Here is a 20,816-nt window from a genome sequence, read left to right as displayed (position 1 = left end):
ATTCGGTAGGATTTAATAAAGATCATGATCAGGAAAATTATTATCGTGAATTAATCATGCTTTATATTCCATGGAGAAAGGAAACTGCTATCATTCAAGACTGTTTTTCTTACAAAGAAAGGTACCATGCATGTGAAGGTGTCATTGAGCAAATAAGAGAAAAATTTGTTCATTCAGATACTGTAAATATCTCTCATTTTGAATCAGAAGTACTGGCAGACTATGAGGACAGTCTTCTTGTTACAGAGCTCCAACATAATGATGATCAGGATATGTTTGAAGGAGCACAAAATTCAGTGGAATTTGGTTGTTTTAACCCAGGTCCTAATGTTGAACATAATTATGATTTAGGAGTAGATTTTGGCATTGGAAGAAAACAATTATCTGGGAATGATGAGCAACTTTCAGGGGAAATGTTGGATGATGAATATAGGAAGATAATTCAGTCTTTAAATAAAAAACAAAAGGAATATTTTAACCATGTTCTTCATTATATTAAAACTAAAAATCAACCTATCTATAACTTCTTGTCTGGAGGAGCAGGAGTAGGAAAAAGTGTTCTATTGAAAGCTCTTTATCAGGCTTTACTAAAGTTTTATTCTCATAAACCTGGTGAAAACCCAGATAATTGTCAAGTTTTGGTCTGTGCTCCAACTGGAAAAGCAGCTTACAATGTAGGGGGACTAACTGTTCATTCTGCTTTTAATATTCCTGCTGATCAAGGATTTAAATTCAAACCATTAGATATGCAGCAATTGTGTTCATACCAGACAAAATACAAATATTTGAAAATGGTATTTATTGATGAAATATCTATGGTTGGGAAAAGAATGTTCAATTTCATTAATCTAAGACTGCAGGAAATAATGGGTAGTACTGAACCGTTTGGAGGAGTATCGGTAATAGCTTTTGGAGATTTATTTCAGTTGAAACCAGTAATGGATTCATGGGTTTTTGCCACAGGGTATAATACTGGTTGTGAACTTGAAATTTTAGGTCCTAATTTGTGGAAAGATTTGTTTTCATTTTTTGAACTGACTGAAATAATGAGGCAAAAAGATGATCTCAGATTTGCACAGTTGTTAAACAGACTTAGAGAAGGAAATCAGGTACTTGATGATATTGAACTTCTGAAAGAAAGAGTGATAGCTTGCGACAATGAAAGCACAGTGAAATTACCTCATTTATTTACAAAGAAAAAACAGGTAGCACTTTACAATGGACAAGTTTTTGATGAATCAGATCCTAGCAAAAAGACTATTGTAGAAGCCATTGATTCAATTTCTGGGGAAATGTCACCACAAATGAAAATTAAAATATTGTCAAAAATACCATTAGATGCATCAAAAACAAAAGGATTATCAAAATATCTACATCTTGCTGAGGACTTACCTGCTGAATTATGCATTAATATTGATATAAGAGATGGGCTAACAAATGGAACACCTTGCACTATTAAAAAATTAGACTTCCGGGTTGAAGGATTTGAGAGATGTAGTATTGTTTGGGTATTGTTTAACAGTGATGATATTGGAAACAAATGTCGAAAGCAATATTCACACTTGTACAATGATTCTATTTCATTTTCTTGGACACCTATTCTTGAAATTACAAGAAAATTTCAGTATAACTATTATAACTCTTTCCAAATTACCAGAAGACAATTTCCACTTACATTGGCTTCTGCAAAAACTATTCATAAAGCCCAAGGTTGTACACTTTCAAGTGCTGTTATTCATTTAGGCCCCCCAAAAATAGAACACATGTACTATGTAGGCTTAAGTAGAGTACAGAATCTGTCCTCCCTATACTTACTTGATTTTTCCGAAGGAAACATCAAAGTCTCTAGCGCAGTTGAAGAGGAAATGTGCAGACTGCGAAATCATGCACAACTAAATTTTTCAATCCCTTTGCTGTGCGAAATGAGAGGTTTTAAGATTGTATATCACAATACACGGTCCTTACACAAGCACTTTGTTGATCTTAAAAGTGATTTCATTTTAAAAGATGCAGATATATTGGGATTGTCTGAAACACGTTTAAAGAAATGTGAAAGTTCAGCATCATATAAAATCTCTGGTTATGAATTGTTTCGATGTGATGGTAAAGGCTGTAATGCTGAAGAAAGACCATATCATGGAATAGCCGTTTACCACAAACCTACAATGTCTTTCGAAAGTCTGTCAAATTTTGGAGTAGAAGTAGTCTGTGGGAATATTGTTTACAATGATAATCCTATATGTTTGTGTTTCCTTTACTGTCCTCCAAAAAATTCAACCCTGCAGACTTTTAAAAAAATCTTTGAAGAATTGTTTCATAAGTGTGGGAATTTTGAAGGTTCTATAATTATCATGGGGGATTTCAATAGAAATCTGAATAATGATAAATCATTTGTAGATTATTTAACTCAAAAATATTCATTGAGACAGCTTGTACAGGAAAACACTACAGACTATGGTACTTTACTGGACCAAATTTATACTAACATTAACCCTGAATATATATCTGACGTAGGCACTTTGGAATCATATTACTCGGACCATAAGCCCATTTATATAAATCTTTCACATTGATCTTATTTAATGATTAATCCCATTAATAAAAATTTTCAATTGCATTTTACTAGATGGTACAGAGGTTGATTATTTTTTTCTAAAGAAAATTAAGTTTCAATTAGTTTAAATGATCAAATTGGTGCATGCACTCAAAAACAATTTTTTTATTGATTTCAGATGCCAACATTACAAGCGTTATTTAAAATGAAGCGTGAAGGTCCATATGTGCCACCAATAAGTGTGAAGATTTGTGCCATTTCACGACAAAAGGAATATGTTAATGCAGATGGAGAAGAAAAGAAATATTTGATTCTAGGAATTGCAGATACTACCATGGCTGCGAAATGTACACTGTATGATTTAACAAAAGTGAAAGATTTAGAACAAGGAAAATCTGCCATGCTATTTAACACAATTATTAAGGCTGACAACTCCATTACAATAACATCCAAATCCAGAGTGTCCAGAATTGGACCCATAACAGTTCCATCAGAAATTGAAAATGCTGCACAAGTTATGGCTAACCCTCCAGCCTCTGCAGAGGTTACTCTGAAAGAGATAGACAAGTCACCAGTTAAGTCGATGCTGTCTGTCCGTGGACAAGTTGTTGCTGTAAGTATAATAGTAACTAGATAGCATGACCGCTGTGTAACATAATTGAACATCCATGCTTAATGTAAATGATTGCATTTTACAATAGCAATTAGCATTTTTTTAAAACCTCTTTTAAACACTGCCTTAGTAGCTGTATATGTTTTGTAGGAAGAAATCGCAAGAACTGTATCAGTTAGAGGAAGAGATGTTAAAGTCAAATCTATAACCTTAAAGGATGGGACGGGCAAGTGCAAAGTGTCACTTTGGAGAGAGTTTGCCGAAAAAGAAGTGGGTATAGGCCAACACTTGAAAATCACTGATGTTGTTGTACAGACGTACAACAACGAGAAGTCTGTCTCAACAACTGGAAGGACAGAAGTTGAGGTATAATAACATCACTTTTTTTTTTCTTTTTTTTTTTAAAATGTTTTCATATGTATTTAAAAAATCATGCATGTGTTTGGGAAGAACTTGTTCTAATATTTTCTTTATTTGTCAGACGGTGGAGGCTCCAAGTCAGCTAAAGCTCACAGAAAACATCATGGCTTTTAACATGGAGGAAAACAGCCTCAGTCTTATCATTGACGATGGGGAAGCCTATCCAGCTTACAGAATTTCCTTGAACAAGATCGCCACATTCCTTAATTGTGAAGAAAACGAAATTGAAGAGGCCTTGATAAATAAACTACCAATGAAGGCATCCATAACAGTCCAACATGACGAAATTACACAGATTTCTCTTTAAACTCTCAGTCTTCTGGCTAAGATCCCAAACGTACAATGAGTTTAGGCATTATATAAGCTCTGGATGATTCAATCAGGCCTTAAATTGTGTTCATTGGATTTTTGAATTTTGCAATTTTTCTTTTAAAAAATTCAGAAGTGTTTCTGAAATATTGCTTTTTTTCAAGCATTTTAATTTACATCAGTCTTTTAGTTAATGTGACAAGTATGCAACATAATCTGACTTTAAAGTTTGATTAAAAGGAATATCCTTTTAGCTCTTCTCTATGAATGCTTTTCTTTTTGAATTAAGATGCAAGGCAGCTGAAAGCCAAGTAACAAGTTTACCTCTCTTTTGTGCTCAAGGCAAAAGTTGAAAACATTTCATTTTGCATGTAATGTAGCTGTAAGATTTTAGTGTTAGTTTTCCTGTCAAGTTACACTATTAACTTGTAATTTTGAGCAATATGTTTTCTTGCACAGTAATCTCTCTTACCATAAAGTGTTGTATATGTAAAATTTTCACTTCCAGCTTTTGCACGGATGTGTGTATTTGAGTTTTTTTATTTTGATCGTACTGAAAAGAGTTTTGTCATGTCTTTTCTACTTTAAAAAACTTGTGAGAAATCAAGTGATGTTTGATATACACAATTGACAAACGTTTTCAACGTTCAGTAATTGTAGAACTAATTATTTGGAGCAGGTGCTATCTTTATTCTTTTCGAGCAAGTTGATGCATGCATATGCTGTTTCTTTTTAGACTAAGTGAAAAAAAATTATATTTGATTTTAAAGACTTTGACATGAAACAAGGGTTTTTTTTTAATAAACAATAAATACTCCTGCAATGTAAGCTAGTCAAGAAAGAATTTCTCATGAAATCTAGTCATAACCATGTAATTTTTCTTTTTTAAGTGTAGTTGTTTTGAGTATTGTAGCAGATTTCATTATTCCATTGTTCTGATTGAAGTAGGGAATATAGTATAAGTGGACTGTCTCTTATAGCACCATTGATTATCGACTTCGCATGCATAACTTCCTACTTTGTCCATTCGCCACTGATTGATTTATTAGACAATATGCATGCTGTTTATAAGTCAATTTTTATTTAATGGCTTATATGAAAATGGTGAAACGTTTCATAACTGACAGATTATACTGTATTTCTTGCATTTTATGAATAAAACTGTTCATATCTCTTACTGATTTCCATTCATTTAATTGAATATGGTTGACAAAGGGGCAATTTTTTTCCCAACTGTGAATGAAATGACTGGTTCTGTTAAGGCATTGCAGAAAAAAGATTGATTAGTATTGAAAACTGATAGTTGAAAAGACGATAGTCAAACAATATTTATTTTTTTCAAGAAAGGGTCACTAACAGGTATTTTTGAAAACACGTCCAGTGTATTGAAATTAATGCTAAATTGAATATCCTATACGTAATAATGTCATTTTACAGGATGGAAAGACATTAAAGCTGAACATGACTCGTAATGAGGATTGTCCCCCATGTATATATCTTTGTCTGCTGATATTTATACAACCCTTTACATTTTAAAGTATTTCGATATAGATGTTTCACCCATGCGGACGTACATCTTGCTGCATCGCTGTGTCATTATCAAATTTTACATGTTTTTCAAAGCTAGAAGAATGCTAACATCAAATGACCAGATGAATGCATTATTTACAAACAGAATATACGCATAAAACAAATAATGGCGCAAAACGTAATACCAAGAGTGAATTCAACTTTTAGGTGCAATTGGGTGTACAAAAAAATTGAAGGCTTTATATACATGTGTAATGGTATCCATTTATGTGCAGTGTAGAGCTTTTGGTTCAAAAACTAAATTTCTCTTTTCATGCATATTCAAACGTTCATGCATCATATCTGCAATGCCCTGAAACTTAAGAAGACACACAATATTCTTTATCTTTGTACTTTGCCCATTCCATTGTTGACAATCAAATGCGAGTCGACTCTCAGGCCCTTCAGGCCTTTGATTTCATTTTTACTTAGATGAAGCATCCAAAAAGTGGGCTCTTGTCCTCTTCGATTGGGATGGATGCACTGCCATCATCGAATCAAAACGACTGGTTGGGAAAGAAGACAGAAAAGTTGGGAGCAAGTTCAAGCTGTCGTTTGATGGGAGACTTCATGAAGTAGAGATTCTTGGCTTTGGATGTAAGTGTATAATAAACTGCACTGTTACATGTTAAATTTGAAAATCTACAAAACGTGTTCATACATGAATTACCGGTACTTGCATGTGTAAATGTACTGAATTGATTCATGAATTACTTGTATGTGTAAATGAACATGTAGTATACAACTACTGGTACACATTTTTAAGGGGCAGTATTTTAAGCTATGTGTCATTAAATGTTTGTCGCATTAATGAATTAGGTTTCAGAGGATCAAATGAGTACGATATGTGAGAAAAATTGAATTGATAAAAAATCTTTTTGCAATGAATAGGATTCTGAAGTTCATCATAGAGATTTACATGATTTGGTTTTAATTAGGGGAGGCAATTGATTGAATAATTGCTAAGCAATAAATCGCAATTCATTCTAGCAGATAAGCCAGCTTTTTTAAAGAATATACACTGTCACATACATGTACACTGAAATTACTTTATTATTAGGCAATATAAAATTAATATTTAGATTCTCATCCTGATTTGCAAAAAATATGGTGCAGATGGGCGGATGTTATTTATTTTTTTAAAAACACCTTTATCACTGTTCATGTTCTAAAAATAAGCTTGTTAATAAGTTGTCATTGCTAATGTTTATAATGTTTATAAACCCATTTGTAATCTTTAAATTCCATTTTATTTTGACTTAACTGTTTTAAAATGTATGAAGACATTTGTATCCTTATGAATTTTTTGTACAATGAGCACAACTCTTTTTTCAGGTTTTTTTTTCACACATTGTCAATTTCTTTTTTCAAAATAAAATGAAATAATTAGGGGCGGGCCATTTTCAGAGGGGCGGGCTGAAATGAAAATATAAAAATTGATTTTATGTCTTATGTTGCGTTATGCCTTAGAATAGACTTAGAATAATTCCAGTTGTTTGCACTTTCTGTTCGATTTCTTCACAGAGGTTGCACATATTGAAATATGAAATTTGGAAAACATATTTAACATAATAATTAAGATCTAGGTCAAGTTCATTTTTGGGAACGATTGTGCAATTTTTTCAACAACAAAAAATTCCAATTATTTACAGTTTCCATTCATTTTCTCTGTAGAGGGCAATCACATAAGATTTTTTTGGAAGAAAATAAAATATGACTGCGTACAAAAGGTGACTGGTTAATAGAGGTGACCACTTTAGCAGTATAGACTGTAAATTGATTTAACTAAGGTACTTTACTACAGCCAGACTTATACTATTTAAGACAATACGTCACAAGATGGCGAATTAAATATTTTATTAAACTGTGTATATCGTTCAATTTGGTTGTATACCGTCGTAGCTCAGTGGCTGAAGTATTGGGCTTCTGAACCGCAGATCATGAGTTCAAATCCGCCTGGACCTTTTGTTCATGTTTACTGAACTTCAATTTTCGAAATTGTAATTTTTCATTCCAAATTGAACATTTTTTGCCTATTTCGGACTTAAATACTTCTTATCCATTATGATATCTATCAGAATCAAGTAATTTTCTGCTGATTTGAGAAAATATTTCAAGGTATAGTGATCGAGCCACCTTAAAAGGAAAAAAACCTCATTGAACTTAGGTCAATAATAATAATAGCTTTAAAGGGACATATCAGTGATAGTAACTAGTAACATCATTAAATTCCCTGAAAGTTAAAAAAAATTTAACAATTGAAATTATTACTCCTTTTGAAGATGGGCTGCAGATGAGCAAAATAAATTGATTCATGTGCATCAGACATGTAAATAATTGCTAAATATGCAACTGTCTTTAATTGTGATCTTTATAAAAGAATTATTAAAAGCTACCTGATGATTTTTTAATTCATTTTTCCTATTTTATATAAACAGATGAAGACCACCATCTGCATGCCAAAGACAACCAGTGGGACAGATCGACCCGAGCCAAAGCTATTGCTGCAGTTAGAGATGCACGGGAATTGACAAGAAGAGGGAAATATGGTGGTTACCTGGATATACACGACTCTGATAATTCAGATGAGGATGAGGTATTTATAAAAACTCTGCTTAAAGCTGAACACTACTCATTAAAGGCATTGTCTGTCATTTATCTCTTTTATCACAACTATCTCTACAACCCCATATAAGATGAATACTTCTTACATTTAACAGTTCAATATTCAGTTTTTTATGACTTTTTGGCGAGGGATGTTAATGCTTACATCAAATTTACTGATCAATGCATTTCAAACAGGAAAAGCAGATGAATTAAGAAATAGGTCCACAAAATCTGAGACAGTGCCTGTTTATGAGCTGTGTTCAGCTTTAACATTCTCAATTTCTTTGCACATGATAAAAGCCATATATAACCATTTACCTTTTTACAGTTTTATAATAAGAACTATTTGTTTGACTGAAAATCACAAAAGTTATAAAAATCCTTGTCACTCATATTTTGTCATGTAGCTTCTCGAGAGGTTGCATAAGTAGATGGTTTACTTAGGTTAAATGAAAACCATGCATTAACCTGTTTTCCATTACCGGTATTCACCCTCAAGAATATCATTTCATTACTTTTTTGTTATTTTTTCCAATCGTTGATTGGCTCAAAACTCAGAATCAACTATTATTAATGAAACCGTAACTCATGTCATAAATCTGTTCTCAAATTGCATGCTATTTAGAACACAGCAATATAATTTCTTGTTTGTCAGACCCTGCACACTTGTAATTGAATAAAACTGCACAAATAATATTATCAATTATTTCCAGCATCCATGAAATTCTGCGCTGTTTTCCGTTGTATTTCGGCTCCGTTTTCATATTTAAATAGTGTTAATTAATACATCAGAAACAAGAAGAAAAAATATAATAGTGCGCACAAATTTATTTATAAACCGCTTAAAATTTTTGGCTACAAAAAATTATAATTTTATTATTTAATTTCTTGCGGATGTCAGACGAACAAGAAATTGTGCTGGTGTTTCCTTACTTGTGTATTATTGACATTCAAATAAAAAAGTGTCAGATAATACATAAGGTATTTTGCAGTCAAAATTTAATTGAAATATAGAAAGACTGAAACGTTTACTGGTAACATGATCAAATCATCTTCTAAGAGATTTATACATCATTAAATTTAAATTGGTTGCATTAATCTTAATTGGTATAATTCCAACTGTGTTGAAATATTTTATGTCAAATATAAATAAACAGGCATTGTTTACAAACTGTTACTCAAATTGTAGGAGGCTATATTCAGTCCAGATACGTCTCATCTAAGGACAAGAGCAAACCCTAATTGCAGGAAAACCACTTCAAAGAAACAGCCACAAAAGGTAAATAAATATTTATGTATTTTTTTTTGGCATGTTGAAAATGCAACCACCCATTCCACTCACAATACTTTTAAAAGAGTTAAAACATTTTGTCAATGAATATTTTCTAAAGATACTCAGTTCATACCAATAGAATTCCAGTTTGCTGTCACATTGACAATTTTTCTTTTGTTTTTATTTACTGGCAATTAAGACATCAATGTAATAACAATTATGAAAATGTTTACTATCTATCAAAGTTAGACTTGTAGAAAAGCTCCTTTATGGTACTGTATGCCATTAATACTAATTCTTACAATATATTGTGTACTCATCTCATAGTTGCCTTATAAATTGCCAATGAGGTCACTTCTTAAAATCTTCAGTGGTAGTTTGGACATTTGTTTACTTTTTGCAGATGAAATTTAATCTATGAGATGTCTTGTGTGGCAAACAGAGTCATCAAAAAGTTTATGTGTTAATTCTTAGTTTTTGGCAAAAACTTTAATTAGCAATAGATAGAAAACTGAACATTACAGGTGTAAGAGTTAAAGCAATCGAGCTATTTAGGCTTTTATTATTGAAAGGTCACTCTCAGATGACCCCTTTGGGATGTTTTTAGATCTTGTTTTTAGTAGTGGAGCTGTTAAACAAGTCTAGTTTTGATTAAATTGTTAAGGGGTTACAAACATAAAATTTGACACTTTTTGTGATAGTTACATTATTCTTTCAGACAAGTACCCCTTCAACACAACAGCAGGCACAGCAAAGACCCCAAGAGACACAGAGAAAGCACATTGAGGTACACATTTAAATAAAACTGGGAAGTTTTGTAATTTTGCAGAAATTATAAATTTATTAAAATTGCTATAAAAATTGAAATATTTATTTTAAATCATACTCATTACAAGTTACTTACATTTGAATTAAGAAAAATGAGACTTTAAAAAAAAGATAAATTTAAACAGGAATATATAACATAAGTCATTAATGTTTGACAGTTATTTTTTATTAAATGTGAAGTTTCACTCCTGTTGGGGTAAACAAATAGGCCAAAAGGCCTAACTTTATCATTGTTTAAAACTTAATTAATTTTTTTTCCCAACTTCTTTAGGGCACAAATGGACGTTCAGTCACCATTCTGTATGAAGGATCAGGGGACTATGAAGGTCATTCTAGTCCAAAAAGACAGCCCTGTTCGTTCGAGGACTTAACATCAGATCAAGTGGACATCATCCTTAACCAAGTAGAATCTGCACAAAAGAACTTAATCAGCACCATGACAATGACTGATGACATCGTTATTGTTCAGAGTGAGGAGGATATAGCATCACTGTGCAAAGACTGCAATGGAACCCACCATTCTCAGACATCCGTTCAGACACAGCTCAAGGACATCAAGTCTTCTCAAAAAGCCCTGGAGAAGAAAGTGGACAGTCTTCTAGAAATATTGACCACATTTGTGAAAAAGCAGGAGACCTGTGTAACCATTGATCTGAATACATCAAGCTTTGTTATTGAACCTGAATCTACACCACCTTCTAAAGTGACCAAGGCCTTGAACAATATTCTTACCACCAGTGTTATGAGCACTACTGCACATGACACTTCTGCTGCTAAAATTCCTTTCAACACTTCGATCCTGGACAACACCTGTGAAACTTCAACCACCCGTAACAACTTGACGACAGGCCGGACTACAAAGACAGGCAACATCCTGACCACTTTGAGGGCATCAACCACTAGCAAGAACTCGATTGACAGCACCACAGGCAACAATTCAACGAGCAACACCCAGACCACAAGCAAGACACTGAGGGGCAGCACTCTATCCACAGGCAACTTGACTGGCCGCACCCTTTCAACAGACAACTCGATGGGCAGCACTCCATCCACAGACAACTCGACAGGCCGCGCCCTTTCAACAGACAACTCGATGGGCAGCACTCCATCCACAGACAACTCGACTGGCCGAACCCTTTCAACAGACAACTCAATGAGCAGCACTCCATCCACAGGCAACTCGACAGGCCGCACCCTTTTAACAGACAACTCGATGGGCAGCACTCCATCCACAGACAACTTGACAAGCCGCACCCTTTCAACAGACAACTCGATGAGCAGCACTCCATCCACAGGCAACTTGACAAGCCGCACCCTTTCAACAGACAACTCGATGAGCAGCACTCCATCCACAGGCAACTCGACAGGCCGCACCCTTTCAACAGATAACTCGATGGGCAGCATCCAAATGTCAGGCAAGACCTCGACTACCAACACCCTTTTGACAGGTAACAACTCATTGGGCAACACCTTGATTGGCAGCACCCCAAGCATGTTCATAACCTCAAGCATGGTTGGCACCTCAACACCAGTGACATCTTTTGAAACAACTTCCAGAGAAGAACCTAGAGTTTTGTTGATGGATGCCTCAAATGATGAGTTGCCACCACCTGTGTGTGAAACAATTGCCGAACTTGTGTTAGTTGAGGAAAATGAAGAAAATGTTGCCCCATCATTGGAAAGTAGGTTTGCCAACCAGATGAATAAGCCTCGACTGCAGCGAATGAAACGATTTCCAAGTCCTTGCAAGGCTAATGCCATTACAACTTATATAAGAAGCAGTGAGGATGTCGAGCCTGGAAACTACGAGATTCTTGTTTGCCCAGATGTACTAATGGAAATCAAAGATCGTTCTTGTTCTGATGGAAACTTTTTGTTGAACACAGCAAGAAGAATTTTCAAGGAGGAAGAGCTGGAAGGAAAGAATTATTCTGGAAGGAAAGGGAGGTCTGGGATTTCGCCTAGACGAAAACATGCTCTTCAACATGCGTTTGCAGAATACTGTTCGTCGAACATTGATGACTTCAAGCGGGCAGTGATTGCTTTGAACTCAGGAATTAGAGGAATGGCATTCAAGTAGTTCATGGATTTGTGAAAAGTGTAAAAAAACAAATTACATTTCACCAAATGTATTATACATGTTTTTTTTAAAATGTACACTTGTGATGAACATGATGATACACATGTATTTATGACTTTAGATGCCTATGATATAATGATTTTAAATGTCATTACATTTATGCAATTAAATCACAGTTATAAGGATAACATTTTGAATCTGTTGACAGTCATAATAAATTCTCTTCCAGCATTTCTCTTGTTCTTCAATGCATATTAGCTATGAATTTATCAACCTCATTTAATATGTTAGAAATTAGACTTATCAAGTTCCGGGTGTAAGTTTGATATCTAACAAGTCCTCTGAGAGAAAACTCTTGCCATTCAGAACAATTAGGGTGACAAATGATATTCACAAATGATGAATTGAGAAATACCTGTATTAAATGAATAACCCATCTGATGCATGATCATACATGTATAATCTGTTAAGAATACAGTATTTTGTAAAACAAAGGTTGCTTGGTTTCTCTCAAGTTACATTTAGTATTTATTTTGTGGGTTAGGAGGAAAATTGAAATCTCATTAAGCATGTTAAGGTACTTCACTACACCAAGACTTGTACTTTTTTAGACACTACGTCACAAGATGGCGATTTAAATGTTTTGTTAAACTAACTGTATCAATCAATTCAGATGTGTATCGTCATAGCTCAGTGGTTAAAGTATCAGGCTTGTGAACCGCAGGTCATGAGTTCGAATCCACCTGGGGCTTTTGTTTATGCTTACTAAATGAAATTTTTGAAAATACCATTTTTATCTAAAATTGCACATTTTTTCGCCTATTTGATAAATATACTTCTTATCCATCATGATTTCTATCATAATCAAGTAATTTTTTGCTGATACATGTATGAGAAACTATTTCAAGGTGTAGTGAGGAACCTTAAGAGATGTGTTATCAATATTAATGCTGTGAACTTCATTAATGGTAACCGCTTCAAGAGGGCACAGAGACATCTTTCATTAAATGTGGCATGAAATTACCATGAGGCTGTTCAAAGATAATTCTATGTTCTGTCACTCCTACAAATCCCTTTTCAAGTTTGAATTTTTGGTTTGCAGCTTAAATACTGCAATCTGTAGAAATGTAGATGTAATGAGCAAATCATTAAAGTTGACAAAAAAAATTAAATTAATGCGGTGGCCTTGAATCTTGAAAACTTGCTGTATTTGTATCAATGGAATAATTTATAATCATTATGAAAATCTCTTCCTTATTTATGTGTATATAAACATGGTTTAAGCCAAAAAGTTCAGGGTTCATTACCAAGCTATGGATGACTATTTTGAATTTTTCTTTTAATCACATAGAAAACGCAAATAATTGCATACAAATTGAGCCATGGTACATATTTTACATTAATGTTAAAAATTCAAATGGAAAAGAATCATGTAAAATAAAATGTTTTTACAATTTTACTTAGTGAAAATCTTCATATTGCGGAGATAGAATCATTTTTTAAAAAATGGAAGACATTAAAGTTGTGTCTGACCTTAATATATGTATAAACATCCCCCGTTTAGGTTTAGTATTTTGAAGTAGACGCTAAACACAGAAATAACTTTGAGCAGCCACATTTAAGAAAAAACTTAAAAAAGAAAGAAAACTCAAAATCAAATAACGTAAGCATTTTTATATGTACATACTATAAGAGAAGAATATATATGAAAGGTTAGACATTGCATGGTGATATCATCAGCTCAATACATACAAAAGAATTTGAATATTGTACACATTAATTCAATATGCCTGCAGTGTCTTTATCAAAACAAAGAATCCTCTCCTGATGGACATGTTCACTCAAGTTCATAATCATATGAAGAACAGCACATCTAATACCCTGACTGTTCCCCACTGTTCAAAACAACTGCTGGGATCACCTTGTGAATATGGTCGATGAATTTCTGGCAGCCATCAGCGGAAAGGCCATTCCAGAAATCTCTGATCCCAGCAACAAGTTCTTCCTTCTTCTTTGGTTTCACAGTCTTTGTGAGATATAGTTTCATAGCTGCCCACACGTTTTCAATTGGGTTAATATCTGGTGACGAAGCTGGTGTTTTCATGATCTTGTCCAAGAGATTCTTCTGTTGCATCCACTCCTTTGTTGACTTGGACACATGTTTGCTGTCATTATCCTAAAATATATGGCATAAAAATAATTTTTTTCATAATAGTGTTGTGAAATCAAGAAGAGAAATTATACAAGTACTAAATGGTTTTACATTAAAGACATTTGCAATTGTTTTGTAAAATTGAATTACCTGATAGATTCTAAATCCATTTGGAAATTTCTGCTCTGCAAAAGGGATTAGGTTCTTTTCTATTATCCCTTGGTATATGACAGAATCCATTGTCCCTGTAAACATGCATATGTCTGTTCTCCCTTCGTAGGAAATACCTCCCCAAACGTGTACCTTAATGGATATAATTTACAATATTAATCATTTTGTTTAATAAATGCAGTTTTATAAATATTTATATCTGTTACAGCTTTACAATAGATTAAATCATTTACAAATATATACATGTATATAACAATTAAACATGCATACATGACGTTTCATAAATCTCTTCAGTGTGACTTGATTACATCAAAACTGGTTTTTCTAAAAAATGACCCAAACTTTTTTTGACAAGCATATTTGCAACACTGAAATTTTTTTTACCTTGTAAGCATGTTTAGGATGACTCCTTCTAGATGTTTTCTTCTGTATCTCCGAGGATTTTTGAAAAAAGTGGAGTCTCCCGGCTGAGCACATTTCTACTGTTGTTTCATCGGTGAATATCACATTCTTGAAGTCTTCTTTGTCTTCAACAGCTTTCAAACACCACTGCAATCTCTCCTGTTGGTAAAATGCAGGATTAGAAATTAATGTAAATCAAACTAACATTTGAATATGTAAAAACAACATAATTAATAGGTCATGTACAATCACTTTATTTAGCTACATAGCTTGCATTACCTACATATCTTTATTTACCTACCTTAAGTAAGTTTATTTAGTTACCCAATCATACTTTTTTCTTAAATGGGCATTCGTACAAAAGAGTCACACTTAGGTGCAGCAGTAACTTTCAACTTAGAACTGTCATCTGAAAACCAGTCACGAAAAGATCATTATTGAAAATAATGCTATTTCACGAAATTGCTGTTAAGGCCACATTTTCTTCTTAATCAGACCCTGTGCGTTCATAAACTTCCTCTTCTATTTTTGATTTATTTCTCATATTTTAAATAGTTTTAATATATAAATCAGAAACAAGCTGGAAAAATATAACTGTCCGCACAATGTACTGCCTACAAATTTTCATTACAATTAAAAATAATTTTATTATACATGTATAATCGCTCGCCCGCTCATACTTTTTTCATTGGATGTCAGAAATTAAGTTGGTGTGGCCGAAAGTTCTGAAAGTTTTGAGGCTATGTATAACAGTCTACGTGTTACCAAACAGCTACATCTAAATGGAATAACGAAGAAGTACAGTTCTGGTTACCAGTAACAAAATGATTGATTGGTAATCATTCGATCAACACAATGTGAAGTTATCACACTAAACCATGGCTCATTGCACACAAGTGTCATACAGTTACCGTAGTTGTTACCCAAACAATAGATTGAAATGCATATTTTGCTTAAAACTGCTCAAGATCAGCATGTTTTGACTGTTTTTGCTAAAGCTACACGGTACATGTACAAATATTGGTTAACAGTTTCCTTACAATTATTTGTCTGTTAAACTAACTAAAAAGCAATTTAATCTCTAAAAGGTGGCTAAATAAACCCACAGCATTTCAGGTAGGTAAACATGGTAAATGAAGCTGTGTAAAGTTGCTAAATCTGGTGATTGTACTTGACCTAATAAAAGCAGTTGTTGATCAAAATTCTAATCTTCTTTGATTAGTGAACAACTATAATTTACAAACTAACAAATTGAATACACAGGAATTTTTACATTAAAGTTTCATATACTGCAAACACACGTGTGCATTTCATAAATTAAAGAATTCGCACCCGCACACATTACAGGAATACTTGTATACATGTAACATCATATGAAATACCGGCGAACATTTACATACCCTCACGTTTTTCCTACTAATGAGCTGACATGTCCTATTTCCAGTTTTGGCTTGCCATCCTAGGTCTTTCCTCACTTTCGAGATAAGCGCAGGTGACACGTCTAAACCAACACTGTCCTTCAGTTTCTCTCGCATCTCACCACAAGTCAGTTCATCGTTTTCCATTTGCCACATCTGAATAAGGTCTTTGTGAATTTCCTTCAGTTTCGTCTGGCCGATCCCGGGCACTCTTGTTTTCCTCACAAGTGTCTGATCGCGATCCCATTACTTGTATCAAAGTAATAAATTTTTATTTTAAGCCTCAATTAACAAAAATTAAAGTCTTGTTAAAGAAAACAAGTATATAGTGAAATCGTTGTAGCTATTATTACAAATTCGTTATACGGATAAAACGATTTACGGATATAACGAAGTTCATCCATTAGTCCCCAGGACTTCGCAATAAACGAGTTTTATTATATATACATTGATATCCTATAGGCAACAACAAGAGAATTAACAAATCAAAAACAAACAACTTCTGATGTATAAGGCATGACCTTAATAATAACGTTAACAACTTGGATCAGCTCCAAATCAGTAAGTCATATCCTGGTTGCTTACATGCAAGTTTTTTATCTTCTGAACTTCAGTATATAAATACACATTAATTTCGTAAGTGTTTTGTAAAAATACAGAAACTTTCAACTTCAATAACTGTTACAGGGAGACATAAGGTACTTTTAATATGAATATTTTGAAAAACTACGACTATAGACAAGAGGTAAAATTTTGCAATTCAAGTCTCTAACTTTGAGAGTACTGTCAGTTTAAGCATATCTTTTACATCGTAGACCATTGCATTGAAATCTCATAGTATATCATTGGAATCTCAAACCATAGCATTGGAATCTCTTACCATTGCATATAATCTCATAGAATCGCATTCGTCATATAATACCATAGCATAGCATACAATATAATTTGAACTGGGTATGAAATGTTTTTATTTGACAGAATATTTATTCACATTGCATATTAGTGGTAAGCTTTGGCTTCTTATCAATGTGCGGAACTCTTCCGTGTATGGAGGCAGTTATGTTTAAATCTTATAGCATACCATATCATTAAACCCTTCATTTCAATTTCTAATATAATATAGCACACAAATCTCAAAGCATTGCATTGAAATCTCATAGCATCATTATAATCGCACACCATAGCATAACATCAAATTGTATAAATAAGTATAAATTTCAGAGTAATTTTGCAAAACGAAAGTTAACATACCGCTACTTATACAACTATAACCTTTTGTCAGAAAAATAACTATAAATGGGGTATATTAACATGACGGCGAAGTTAATGCGCAGTACATTTAATGATTCATTCATTATAATGTCGCTACTGTGTAAAGTGTTAGGCTACATAATGCAGCTTTTTTTTTTTTTTTTTAAAGATTTGCTTTATTTTACAGTTCTAAACATTTTAAAGCAAAAAAAGTCAATCGACGAACAATTCGACTTGTACAAGTTTAAATATATAAACCAAAGAAAGCATGTATGTACTTTTTACGTTTAACATGATTTTGTGGATGCAAATGACGACAATAACTGAGCACACCAAAATAAGTAGTGTCAGCTCGCTTTCAAGAGGTAATACTTTTACTTTTTAAACATGTTAAATTTAAACTAACAATTATGTGACGAATCATGTAGAAATTGTAAATTTTCCCATCGTCTAACATCTATCGCCGAAATGATCAGCCGATTACCAATAGGTTTCCTCAGTAAATGAAAGGATAAACATGTGTTTAATTGAATATTATTATGCCTTCTGTCAGTTTGTCACTATATATTCAATACTCATCTATTTTCGCATAATATCAAAGGATTTATATAGCGTAAGCATACTATGCCAAAATAGAGCACGGCAAACATTTTCAACGAAAATCTTTCAAGCGCCGAGAGCGGGATTCGAACTCACGACGCTAAAATCATTCCAGCTTGAAGCCCAACACGTTACCTCTATGCTATGTTCGCCGTTATTATATCTATCGGTATTTATAGATATAAAACGTAGATATACACGACTGACATCAAGCAATTAAAATTATTCATTTTTCCAAAAACACTTCATTATTGGCGGTAATTTAAAAGTTTAAGTTTCTTATAAAAATTTTTAACAAATTGATTCAACATTTTTCAAAGAAATTCTAGATGAGAATCACAAAAACGCTTTTTTAAATGACGCTTGATAAAGAATATACAAGAAAAAAATTCAATGAGATTTCGTCTGCTAAACATTTCGAGTTTTCTCGGTAAGGCCAAACGTCTCTCATATCTTGAAAAGAACATAAACCTGTGTTGACTTTTTATTGTACAACAACTTGTTGATTAAATAAAGAATCAAATCAATTGATTAATTTGAAAAAAACCCAACAACAAACGCTTGCTTTTCAAGTGATTATTTTTAGCGACTTGTCAACACTCGAACGTCACAGCTACTGATAGCATAGCACGTCAGTATATTCAACAGTCGGCATAAAAATAACAATAGTGTTGTGTTGTGCATGTACTATGCCTAAATAGAAGTCAGGGTTTGATACATAGTGCACTCGCCTCCGGCTCGTGCACTATGTATCAAACCCTGACTACTATTTAGGCATAGTACATGCACAACACAACACTATTATATAAATATTGTCCTGTATATGTCGAAGTTTCGATTAAAATAAACAGTGCAAGGTTACATAAGTTACTTTTTTGGACAAATATCGATTTGTTTTGTATTTATGAAACACATTTAATTTCAGAAACATATCTTTTGGCATATATTTCACATGTAAAGTGTATGAAAAGCTACTGCAGATACAGCATTCTAACAATGTGAAAACAATGCACTGTTATGCAAAATATCATTTTACCGTCTTCTGTACCCCCAATCATGCTAAATGTTAAACAACCAAACTCGATTGTAATAATACCGAAAAAGAGAACCTTCTGATTAAATTTACAACACAATGCTTGACACTACTTGAAAGTACTAATTTATTTGTTAGAAATGATAAAAAGAATTGTACAAGTAACGCACAATATTATCACTGACTATAAACTGGCTCCGTTTATTCGATACCACCGAACCTGATAACGAACCCGACAATTAAAAAGATGAAACATTGTAACAAACTAAAATTCTGTGTGTATAATAATAATTCCCCTTGGTTCACCCTTCCGGTTTATCCTTTGGAGAACCCCTTGTTTTAATACTTTGACCCTTGGTTACCGTGGTAACATATCAATCATGTGGGGAGCCCCTCGTTGATAACTTAAATAGTTGGTAAAAGTATGGACGGGTTGTACCCGGGAACATCAGCAGATAGACTTGGTTGTCATCCCGTCTAAAGCTCAAGGGCCTGTGTTAGAAAAACATCAGGTATTTAAACAACCCATTTTTGTACGTTTTAACTACACGTGTTTGAATAGTTTTTCGGTAGTGTGTTTTTCTTTTTGTTCATTTTTATCAGGGTCTCTTTTGCCTTGTTTTGCTGTTAAATTTCCTGTCCCTACAAAACGTCAATACCTGTCAGGGAAGGAGGGTTCTCGGGGTGCTGACAAATTTCCGGCTCCTGTATTTATGAGTAGCCGTTTCCATTTTCATTGGATATTTTATAGAGACCGCTATTCTACAGTGAGTGAGTGAACTACGGCGGCCCTTTCGACACATCTCTAAAACTACTTATGAATATATATCTGAGGGTGATCCTCGCAGTTTTACCAATTTATTATCGTCAATGCAGATACATGCTTTAACATAACATTGTGAAAGTTTTATATTTATATAATTTGTGTCATTTGAAAACTTATATTCTGCATATTGAGTTTATTGAAAGAAACTTCCAATCAGCGTGGACCAGGCCATGGGTCATTTACATTACCAAAGAAAACTTTCGTCTAATGCAGCCTCGACAGACCCGTGCAGCATGTGAACTTTCTACTTCAACTTAGTTCTGGTGGTTGCCGATATACCTATACCTGACTGTAACCACGTGTTTACCTGAGGGTTCTTCAATACCACGTGCGCCGGAATCGGGCTGACTAAATAGTCTTTTCTTCATTCAATTATTTCATTTGTAAATTTCTGTTTGTTTGGTTGGTTCTTTTTGAATTTTCTGTTTAATTTTTATTTTATTTTGTTATTAAATATTTTGTTAAAAATTTTAAACTTGTTCTGTTGATTTATGTAAGTTCATCGGGATGCATAATCACACATCCTCACAAATAAAAAAAAATATTTTCTAGAAAATGTGTCAATCAGACGCTCCAAAAGTGTAAACTTGATCGGTAGTTTGACATTTTAAAGCTGTTAAGCAAGTTTCATAATAAATCTCGCATGCATTAAGAAAAAAAAGTGTGGATAACTGAAGTGGTACAGACAGACGGACGGAAGGACTGACGGA

The 20,816-nt window shown here is 33.5% G+C and overlaps 2 protein-coding genes and 1 long non-coding RNA gene across 5 annotated transcripts in view; 2 read left to right on the top strand and 1 right to left on the bottom strand.

The window, feature by feature from the left end:
• LOC117688715 (uncharacterized) overlaps positions 1-5,073 on the top strand; it is an 11,316-nt gene extending 6,243 nt beyond the window's left edge. The window contains exons 2-4 of the mRNA XM_066089269.1: positions 2,733-3,167; positions 3,318-3,533; positions 3,649-5,073. Coding sequence (XP_065945341.1) covers positions 2,733-3,167; positions 3,318-3,533; positions 3,649-3,894 — 897 coding nt within the window. The 3' untranslated portion in view covers positions 3,895-5,073. The remainder of the gene's footprint in view (positions 1-2,732; positions 3,168-3,317; positions 3,534-3,648) is intronic.
• The window catches only part of LOC105329356 (uncharacterized), a 26,197-nt gene extending 13,719 nt beyond the window's left edge, over positions 1-12,478 (top strand). The window contains exons 2-6 of one of the 3 annotated variants that reach the window (XM_066089260.1): positions 5,898-6,062; positions 7,904-8,061; positions 9,262-9,351; positions 10,064-10,132; positions 10,445-12,478. In XM_066089260.1, the coding sequence (XP_065945332.1) occupies positions 10,610-12,253 (1,644 nt within the window). In that variant the 5' untranslated portion in view covers positions 5,898-6,062; positions 7,904-8,061; positions 9,262-9,351; positions 10,064-10,132; positions 10,445-10,609 and the 3' untranslated portion in view covers positions 12,254-12,478. The remainder of the gene's footprint in view (positions 1-5,897; positions 6,063-7,903; positions 8,062-9,261; positions 9,352-10,063; positions 10,133-10,444) is intronic. The other 2 variants (XM_034460082.2, XM_066089264.1) reach the window with 2 other exon arrangements.
• LOC136276662 (uncharacterized) overlaps positions 1-20,816 on the bottom strand; it is a 41,260-nt gene that overhangs the window by 15,346 nt on the left and 5,098 nt on the right. The gene's annotated exons all lie outside the window — the stretch shown is intronic.

The sequence above is a fragment of the Magallana gigas genome, chromosome 1, assembly GCF_963853765.1.
Source record: "Magallana gigas chromosome 1, xbMagGiga1.1, whole genome shotgun sequence".
Lineage (NCBI taxonomy): Eukaryota > Metazoa > Mollusca > Bivalvia > Ostreida > Ostreidae > Magallana > Magallana gigas.
This window is presented reverse-complemented; position numbering and strand designations above follow the sequence as displayed.